Genomic DNA, 10,272 nt, shown 5'->3' on the forward strand with positions numbered 1-10,272 from the left:
ATAGGAATTATCAGAATTAAGCACTTTTCAAGCTAGAAGATGTTAATTTGAAATCATGCGTACAGTCTCTACTAACACGAATGAGCCAAAAAGTTAAATTAACTTTCTTGTTTTAAATAGAGTAACATTAACTTATAAAAATCTTTTATGGTAGTGGCTTTCAAGAAGGGCAGGGAAAATAGTTGAGTTGGGTTAATATACCCTCTTGTTGAGTTAATCTACATTGATGTCTCCCCTCCCCCCAGGTTGAAAAGATGGAGGTGGAGAAGGGAAAATAGTTGAGTTGGGTTAATAAACAAAATAAATACCATCTTGTTGAGTTAATCTACATTGATGTCCCCCCAGGTTGAAAAGATGGAGGAGGAGAAGAAGGAAATAATCAAAGAGCTTGAGCTAGCCAACAGGAACAAACATGATATTAGTTTTCTCTGTACAGTGCTTAGCCCCAAACCGACAGGGGTACAATAGTTTCTAAACCCTGGCACCAGGCCTAAAACCCCATAATAACTTTCTGCCCCTAGTAAAAAATTAAATTAAAAAAACCTTCCGATCAGTAGATTACTATCTAATCACTGTATGAATATTTTTTACCAACCCTCACATCACCTTAATATCTTAGTTTCCTGACCAATTTGTGTTTTCTTTTATTTAGCCGCACCAAGACTAGAGATGGGCATAGTTTTTTTGAACAAACGCATTTTTTCGAGGAAAAGTGTGTCAATCTGGGGGAAAAAACTATTACGTTGGACAAACGAAATGGAGCATTAAGAGAAATGAATTAATGATTGTTTTTTTAAAAACTAATGAAAAAACACAAAATTAAAAATCTAAAATCATTCGAATGAACTTGAAAAAAACATTGAAAAAACAATAGTATTTTACGGAACAAATAAATTTTCCTCGAGATTTTGAAAAAAATTATATTTTTTTATACTGAAGTAACGGGTTTGAACAAATTTTTGAAAAATTATCTTTTTTTTACTGTCGAACGATTTTACTGAACGATTGTTCATTGAGTAACCGAACGAAATAGATGGAAAATTTATGATGATTTTGAGGAAAATGAAAAAAGTCGAATGTGTGCCCATCTCTAACCAAAAGGAGTTAGTAGTTAAAGGACTCTTGATAAGAAATGAGTATGAACTAAGAACATATGTTCGTTTTACCCATTGATTAACTTTAACCTAAGAAAAGAATCGTCATTAGACTTTTCCCTGTTATGAAACAAACTAAGCAAATTATCAATTCTTACTGTTTCTCTTTCCAAAGTCTAAAGTCAACCGCATTCTTTCTAATAAAGTGAGACTTGATATAATCATTTTATGCTATATTATTTCTTTAAGCTTGAAATTATTCTCCTTTTATTTTCTTATTTCTTTTTTTCTTTCTTTTTTATGCAGGTTTCGTTATTGTTTAAATGAATTGAAAACATGTATTGACGAGAACAGGTCTAAGAACAACTTGATCAACCAGCTTCAAGAAGAGAGCAGACAGAACAAGATGAAGTTGGACAAGTTCGAGGATATATCCAACATGTTCAACAGCAAATCCAGGTAGTTTTGCCCACCAAACATAACTGGATGGAACAACTAGTGCAATAGTCGGGCCAACGGGGTGTTACTTCCGACTTTTGTACCAAGTTACAAACCGATATTATTAAAGGGACAGTAAAGGAAAAATGAAAGGGGGTATAGGCTGAAAGCTAATCACTTTAGCTCTTGATCGCGACCCATGAAAGTCATATCTGATGTTCCTGTCTCGAGAAATTGATATAAAACTGTGTCAAATCTATACGAAAATTAATATATATACAATTTTGTATAAAAGTAGTAGGTTTAAACAGATCATATTCAGCAAATAAGCAACCAATCTGAAAACGATGATATCCCAGAGAAAGCTAATTGTAATTTAGGTTTACTTTTATATTTGTTGTTTCTATTTTCAACAGATTTCATTCATAATTTATTTTTACGTCCGTATTACTTGACCAGAAATTCCACCAATGGCAGTGCAGTAAAGTGGTCACGTGATACAGGCGGAGACACGTGACCAGTATACTGCTCTGCCATTGGTGATAGTTCTGGTTGCGTGATTTAAGTTTCAGATTTTCAAGATTTTACATATATGAATTTTCGTATAATTTTAACACAGTTTTATATCAATTTCTCGAGACAGGAAAATCAGATAAAACTTTCATGGGTCGCGATCAAGAGCTAAAGTGATTAGCTTTCAGCCTATACCCCCTTTCATTTTTCCTTTACTGTCCCTTTAAGAGGTCGAGTTGATTTCACCCAGTTGGTGAGAGGATTTCTTAAGTCGGTGTTAGCACCAAGTTATGGCAGAGCTATTTCACTATACTTAGAAGCTTTACTAAAACTCCACTTATGGATGGCAAAAGTGGAGTTAATTCCACTTTAACATGTGTCTTTGTTTACTTTTTGCTTACATAGAGATCTTCACATAGTTATCCCAAAAGTTGGACATAGGGTTGAGCAAAGATATTTCTAGGATTTGACATTACAATTATTTGTTGTAGTATCTATAGCTCTCAATGGAGACATAAATGTACAGTACACTTTCCTTTATAATAAGGTAGTTTTTGACATACACATTTCATTAAATATCTTAAATCTTAATTACATTGGTCCATATTAAAACCGACTCTTTGCAAAGGAATGTCATTTTTCTCAGAAAAATAGAATCAATGGAAATCTAAACCCCTCAAAACCATTTGGCTACCCCCCTTGGGGTTATTGTTTAATTTACATCGGATATAATTGAAATGATACATTTACATTGTAATATTGCATTAAACAGTAATTCAGTAAATAAACAGAATCATTTTTAAAATAGCAAGAAAAGTGAAGAACGGTAGTATACCCTTGTTTTCTCATTTGTGCATTTTTTATTGGAATTTTGAATGAACCGGGAAAAAAAGCTTATCCAGGTTATAGCTAATTTCGTTCACCTCTTATTCTCCTTGTCCAAATGATCTTTTTGAAGATGCACATTTTAAATTTTAGAACCTAGCGTATGTTTCTTTTTCACAAACAGAGCTTTCATGTATGAAAGTTTAATGTAGGAATGAGGAAGAATTAAGAAGGAAATGTGAGAAAATGTCTGCTGAACTCAAGGTACATTTTAGATAGGTCTCTTTACTAGAAGCATTTTGGGGTTTGGACTATCTGAATTAAATGGTCGATTCTAAAAGTTGTAAGTCAATATTTGTATTTGTATTTATATTTGTACTTTTGTTCTCTTGTTTTGTACTTTTGTACTTTTGTATTTTTGTACTTTTTTCTTTTGTACTTTTGCACTTTTGTACTTCTACTTGTACTTCTACTTTGTACTATGAGAAAATGGCTTTTATGAAAAAAATCAAAGGGATAGTCTCTTGTTCTGAAGTACAACTTTTATTGTGAATCTTTGAATCAAGCATTGATCTCTTTCTTGTTTAATTCTTCTGTTAAAAGTTGTCCTAGTTGATATCAAGATCAAGCGTTGTAGATTAACGCTCTATAATCCATTCAAACAGAAGTAATGTAGTTAATGCAAATATTTGAAGGTGCAAGGCTGGGAGATTGAAATTGATCAGCTTTGAGATGATTGTTGCGGATCTGAAGGGTAAATATTTAATCAGCTTTGAGATGATTGTTGCGGATCTGAAGGGTAAATATTTAATCAGCTTTGAGATGATTGTTGCGGATCTGAAGGGTAAATATTTAATCAGCTTTGAGATGATTGTTGCGGATCTGAAGGGTAAATATTTTATCAATTTTTGATAGTTGCAGATCTATCATATGGAATAGATCTGAAATTTTATTGTCCAGTAAAATTTTCAGCAGGTCACACCCCAGCTCTGTAAAGCATACAGAAGGTCGATTTATTCTCAATTTGGTTGAAAAAGGTTCCACCGTGAAGGAATTGAGTCTTTGCCACAAACTCAAATTTCTTAAATCCTATATTTTTGCAACCTCATGATGTATTCCTTTGATATTTCAAACTTAGATTATTTAATTTAACATTATTCGTAGTTAAAAAAAAAGATTAGAAAATCAGAATATGTGGCGAAGACTCGATTCTTCTCCAAGAGTTTTTATCTATATAATAAAACAAGACATTTGTATATATGTTCCCTACAGCCGGTAAAACGGCAGGACCAAATGGGCTTGACATTTTTTGTGGGTAGCTTAGGAGTGACAGGCTTAAAAAAAAATCAAATTTTCTTTTTTTTCAATATTTGTTTTTCAACTTTTTTTCACGGGCAACCCCGAGCATTTCAGCCAGTAGTTCATGATTCAGGAAAGGTACTATAATGCCTTTTCGGGTCTTTTTGATCAGGGGAAAAATGAGAACCCTAAATAATTTGGATGCAATCACTGTACAGTGGTACACAATGTTGATCCAAATAAATTCATAAACTCCCGTCTTTTTTGGGGAGGAATTGATAATTTTGAATGAAATTTATTAAGAATTGGAATCCTCTAAGTCTGGCCTGGAAACTCAGCAATACTGTTATCCTTCAATCAACATCAGCAGGAGATAAATTACTATTTCAATTATTTTATTATTAATATTCCAGATATTTAATGATTTTAAAAAGTAGATTAAATTGAACCATTTCTCTTCAAATTGAACTGAGCTTAATGAATTTGAGCCGGACCAGGTCTGGTTCAGCCAAATATCTAGAATCCGTGATTCAGCATTTCTCCATGTCCCAAAGTTTTTAATATTTTTCTTAAGCTAAAGTCTATTTGGCCGAGCAGGTCGTTTCTAAATCAAGAATATATAAATTGTAATGTATAACAGTCAAAGGAAGAAATTAATTCTGTAATTATGTATTGCAAATTGACTCGTGAACGATAACATAACCCATGGTTTGAAAATAATTAATCTAGTTTTATGAGCAACAACAATACAGGCTGCGGTGCAGATAAGGTAGGTTAAAAATCTGAGTTTATATTTACCCTTTCTTGGTTTTTTCCGTTCTGACTGATCATAAAAAGAAATTTAATTTCGAGAGTCAAATAAATATAAGGAACAACAGAATCAAATTGGCGAACTTGTGCAGTTTAAGAGGATGAAATTGGAACTTTTGTGATGTGAATCTGAGGATCAATCATTGATCTGATGCGAACCTAAGGATTAGTTTAATTACTTCTAAGCTGGGAACTTTTGAATGGGAAATCCGTAGTCCTGATCGGTTAATTAATCTGGAGATTAATAACAAAAGGATGAGTAAGCACTATTTAATCTCGAGATTAAGAAAAAGAGTGGATCAAGCATAAATCCCGATATCCACCATTCAAAAGTTCCCAGCTCTGGTATCCTGTGGTGGTCTTACCCTGCAGGGATAAGTTTAATGAAGGGATCAAGTATTCATGCACAAATTTAAAATTTCCCACATTTTAAATTGAGATTTACAAAATTCAAAAGTTCAGACCTGGGGTTAGGTTAAATACAGAAGGTAAGACGCAATTTAGAGGTTAAAAAAAATATAGTTTAACTTCAGTAAAATAGAAGAAGACTCATTAAAAAATTGAGGCCGGTAGTTAAATCCAATAACAAGGTAACTGAAGTTATGTTACAATAAAAGATGCGTTAGATGCTTATTATCAAGGAGAATTGAATAGAAGGAGGTGGCGATAGGGTTACCGTACACTTTGCTGTGGCGTTTATGGCTGCTGAAGAACTAGTTTTTGCGTAACAACAATAACAAAGGCAGCCGATCTAATGTAAACACACATGAGTTAGTATACGGTGAATCTTCATCTAACGCGCCAGAGATGCCAGATGTCTGTTATTGTTTACAATCTTTATTATTGTTGTTACGCAAAAACTAGTTCTTCAGCAGTCCAAGAACGTCACAGCAAAGTGTACGGAAACCCTATCGCCCCTCCTTCTACTCAATTCTCCTTGCTTATTATCAATTAAATACTAAAGTTTATAAATCCTTAGATCTTGGCAGCATTGTGTTAGATAATTCATAATTCACAATTTCAAACCTCAGGTTCTTTTAGATCAAATATTTAAGTATTGTCGTCGTGATTTTTTGTGACCCTCCATTTGAAGAGGAACATGTCCGATCTACAAAGTACCATTAAACATTTAGTCTTGCATAATATGATGATTAAATTTAGTTCAAATTGAAAAAAAAATTCATCAAGTCACTTTTGAACTGAAACCTGAATGGAAATAGCAGTTGATTCTTCCTTGATCAGAAAACGTGCTTTAAGGGTAATTTTAATGAATTTGATGAAGGGATGAAGTATTCAAGCCCAAATTCAAAAATGCCCAAATTGGAAATCGAGATTAAGCGTTTAACGTGATTCATACCTGATCAGACAACGCATATAAGTGTTCTGTTGTGAATCGGACACGCCACTCTATCTATGTATCGTCACTTGAAATTACGATTTTCAGTTCCTTTAAGGGAAGATTGATTTAGACTGGAGAAAACAGGAATGGAAAACATTTGTAATTGCAATTTTTTTAATTTGACAAATTTTAGGATTCGATAACTGAGGAGTACTGTGAGTACCCACCACCCAAGGTATGTTGATTCACAAGGGATGTTCACCACCTACCTTTATCAGGGGCGTATACAGGAATTTATGTTCCCCACCTACCTAAACACCTAAAATTCTCTGGAAAGTGGAAACTATTGATTTTACTTGAAGGGACTGTAAAGGAAAAATGAAAGGGGGTATAGGCTGAAAGCTAATCACTTTTAGCTCTTGATCGCGACCCTTGAAACGTCTATTTGAAGTTTCTGTCTCGAGAAATTGATATAAAGCTGTGTCAATTTTATACGAAAGTTCATATATAAATTTTGCATAGAAATGGTAGGTTTAAACAGATCAAATTCAGCAAATGCTCAACCAATCTGAAAACAAAGATATTCCAGAGGACTTAGGTTTGCTCCAATTGTAGTTTATAATTCTATATTTTTGTTTTAAGTAGATATGATTGATAATATTACTTATAAGTCCATATTACGTCATAAGAACTTCCATCAATGAGATTGCAGTATACTGGTCACGTGATACAGACAGAGACACGTGACCACTGTATTGCACTACCATTGGCGGGAGTTCTGGTGACGTAATACCGACTTAAAAATGATATTATCAATTATGTATTAAAATAAGATAATAATTGGAGAAAACCTAAGTTAAACTTAAGTTTCTCTGGGATATCTTCGTTTTCAGATTGGTTGCATATTTGTTGAATAAGATCAAACCTACTATTTCTATACAAAATTATATATAAATGAATTTTCGTATAAATTTGAAAGTTTTATATCAATTTCTCCAGATAGAAATATCAGATCTAACTTTTTGGGTCGCGATCATGAGCTAAAGTGATTAGCTTTCAGCCTATATATACCCCCCTTTCATTTTTCCTTTACAGTCCCTTTTACCAGGTGGGGGGGGGTGCTAGGCCCAAAAGCCTTTCCACCCTGTATACGCCGCTGTTCTAAATAAAAACGCTCTAAACTATAACCCATGAAATTTAGAACATGTTTTGTTCCAAACTTCTTAATATGTTTTTAACTATTATATTTTGTTCTAAATTCTGTTTTATAGACGCTAAATTTTGGATTTTTTTACATTATTTATATTCATTTTTATTTTGCTTTTGTTGAATTGTGAATTGGCTGAAATTAGCTTTAATTGTTGGAGTAAGCTTTTTATCACATATTTATATTTTAAGCGTTGCTTTTCATTAGATTAATACCTCCAAAATGTTAATGTTTTAACAGTGATCTTTATTTCGATTATGGCAGGGTTAGAATGTCTTAAAAGAATATTTCTGACCATTGAGCTAGTCTTGACTAATAAATGAATATTTTATTTGAAAAATAAAGTATTTTAATTGACACATTCATTCTACCCGTTTCAAATTTTGATAAATCCGAAAACTTTTCAAACTGTAAGGAACTCTTAAAAGGAACTAGCATAAGTTCATGTGACCCCTCATTTTTAGAGAGGAATATTGGGTTCAAAATGGTAAACTTTAAAGCTTTGTCTAATCGAATATAAATTAGATATCCATGTTTATATTTTTGAAAAGTGATAATTTTTAATGGTTGTTTCTCACAATAGAGATTTTTGCACTCCTGGTGCAGGGAAACATGTAGGAATTACTATAGAGTTAAACCCTGAAGCTAGAAAAACGATTTCATCTTCCGCATTATTTATCAGATAAAGGTTACAAGGGTACCATTGTGAACCAAACACGCCAAACATTCACTTGAAATTACGCATACAGTCTCTCAAATATTCAAGTAAATTGTAAAATAAAATATCTTGTATAAGGATGGGATTGAGATCAAACAGGAAAGCTTGAGTCCGGAGGAAGAAAAGAATGTCACCCCTAATCAAAGGTTATTGATTCTTAAGTGTTTTTGGGAATTATAAAAATTGTTTTTAATCGGTTCGGATCGTTTTAGAAGAAAAAAAAATTGTTAAAATTTAAGTTTATTAAACTTTGCATTATATTGTTAAAGATAAATAAAAAAAATGTGAAAACGATTCCAAAACGATCTTTACAACACGTTAGTTTTTGCACCGTTTTGAGTATTTTTTTGCATGTTTCTTTTGTAAGGGTCAAAATTTGCATAAAAATGGCAAAATATTTGTCATCTTTTTACCCTGAAAGAAAGAAAAGACAAAAAACAATCCAATAAAACCAACCAACGTAATGTGTATCCTGTTTTTGATACCTGTACCAAAAATCCCGCATTTATTTCTGCAATTTAAAACCCCGATTGAAAAATACTATTGACATATCTTGTTTTGGTTCAATCCTGATGTGGAACAGAATTAAAATCTGTATAATTTAGGGATCTAAGTAAGAGGGAAGGATCTAGTCTGTTGGATTCTCCAGATCCTAAGAGGAAGAAACATTGAACTATAATCACTGATCAGGTCGGGTGAATTCTTCAGTTACAGTAATTCTTTTTAAAATTAGAAATATTTGCATTTATTATTTCGCGAATATTTTGCATTTTTTCGCGAATCAGATTCTAGCGAAGTTGTCGTTATTTTTGCGAGCAAACGAAATGCAAAAGATGTAAATTTGTGCATTTTTCACAGCGAACGAAATGCAAAAAGCTAAATTAAAAAAAAAACATTTTTTTCGCGAAAAAAAAACGAAAATTTCGTGAAACTATTCACCTTTTTTGCTGGAAGCCCTAGTATCATAAGATGCAATTTAAACCCCTAAATATCGTCCATTTTTCCGTTTAATTTAAGGCTTAGAAAACAAGTGTTTTTATACGTTTTCCTAAACATCCGTTTTTTGCTTAAAATTTAGTTAATTTTTTAGAAGTTTAAGTTTTAACGCTTCTGTACTCAAAGTTTTAAGACGGATATTTTGATACCCGTCTCATTTAGATGTTTTTTGACAATTTTTATTATGTCTTATCTAAGTGATATGATTTAAGCAAAAAAGCAAAAAATCAAAACTTTTTAATACTGAATGAACTGGTGCAAGGTGGATTTGAGCATAAATATATATGATATTGCTTGTACTCTCATATTTGAAAGTTCAGGCATTTGTTTCAAAGAAATCCTTTCTGGAAACTTTGGGAAAAAGAGTATCAAAAATAATGGAAAAAGTTCCCTTTTAATTTCCAATTTTTCATTTTTTTCCAAATTATTTTTTATAATATACACCCCTTGTATCATTGTAGACCTCCAGTTCCATCAATCTTGTTGTAAAATGGACGATCCTAAACATACTATCCCGAACTTAAATATCATTGTAAACCTCCAGTTCCTTCAATCCTGTTGTAAAATGGACGATCCTAAACATACTATCCCGAACTTAGATAATGAATAATTCCTATAAAAGGATTTACTCATAAATTCAAAATATTAACATTAATTTCCACCACTTTCGATCACTATTTGTGAACACTGCAGCATTTCACATCTGAACATGAATTACATGTTAAATATGCAATTTATCAATTACTCTCAGTCTCGAGAGATTGAAGGATAAACCCGAGGGCGCAGGGTTTATCATTGATTCCAATTATTTTTCAAATATTGATAAATAATTATTTTTAGGTCTTCCTGGTTTTCAAATTCGGAGATGTCCCGTTTAAACTTATGTATTTTTCACAGAGTCCACGAAATTATAGTGTGAAATTGGGGCCTTATTTCGAACCAAATTTGTTGTTTTATTTTGTTATTTTTTACTTTTTGTTATATGTATGAAACATGAACAATATCAGAAGATTAATAAACATACATATACTTA

At 32.2% G+C, this 10,272-nt stretch overlaps 2 protein-coding genes across 2 annotated transcripts in view; both read left to right on the forward strand.

Moving 5' to 3' along the window:
• LOC111714177 (golgin subfamily A member 6-like protein 22) overlaps positions 1 to 3,601 on the forward strand; it is a 32,086-nt gene extending 28,485 nt beyond the window's left edge. Inside the window, exons 30-33 of the mRNA XM_023489227.1 lie at positions 346 to 404; positions 1,449 to 1,553; positions 3,083 to 3,134; positions 3,566 to 3,601. Of these exons, the coding sequence (XP_023344995.1) occupies positions 346 to 404; positions 1,449 to 1,553; positions 3,083 to 3,134; positions 3,566 to 3,601 (252 nt within the window). The remainder of the gene's footprint in view (positions 1 to 345; positions 405 to 1,448; positions 1,554 to 3,082; positions 3,135 to 3,565) is intronic.
• LOC111714184 (uncharacterized) lies at positions 3,591 to 10,272 on the forward strand. Its single transcript, XM_023489234.1, has 7 exons — positions 3,591 to 3,759; positions 4,473 to 4,539; positions 4,899 to 4,938; positions 6,512 to 6,553; positions 8,322 to 8,389; positions 8,849 to 8,933; positions 10,080 to 10,272. Exons 1-6 carry the CDS (start codon positions 3,603 to 3,605, stop codon positions 8,913 to 8,915), a joined length of 441 nt encoding a protein of 146 aa, XP_023345002.1. The 5' UTR covers positions 3,591 to 3,602; the 3' UTR covers positions 8,916 to 8,933; positions 10,080 to 10,272.

The sequence above is a fragment of the Eurytemora carolleeae genome, unplaced genomic scaffold, assembly GCF_000591075.1.
Source record: "Eurytemora carolleeae unplaced genomic scaffold, Eaff_2.0 scaffold931, whole genome shotgun sequence".
Lineage (NCBI taxonomy): Eukaryota > Metazoa > Arthropoda > Copepoda > Calanoida > Temoridae > Eurytemora > Eurytemora carolleeae.

Excerpts from the sequence above, each read along its gene's own strand:
- LOC111714184 (XM_023489234.1), top strand. The coding sequence starts at position 3,603 with ATGATTGTTGCGGATCTGAAGGGTAAATATTTAATCAGCTTTGAGATG. Across the intron at positions 3,760-4,472 it reads GATTGTTGCGGATCTGAAGG|AATTGGAATCCTCTAAGTCT; the intron begins GTAAATATTTTA and ends AAATTTATTAAG. Across the intron at positions 4,939-6,511 it reads CAGGCTGCGGTGCAGATAAG|GATTCGATAACTGAGGAGTA; the intron begins GTAGGTTAAAAA and ends GACAAATTTTAG.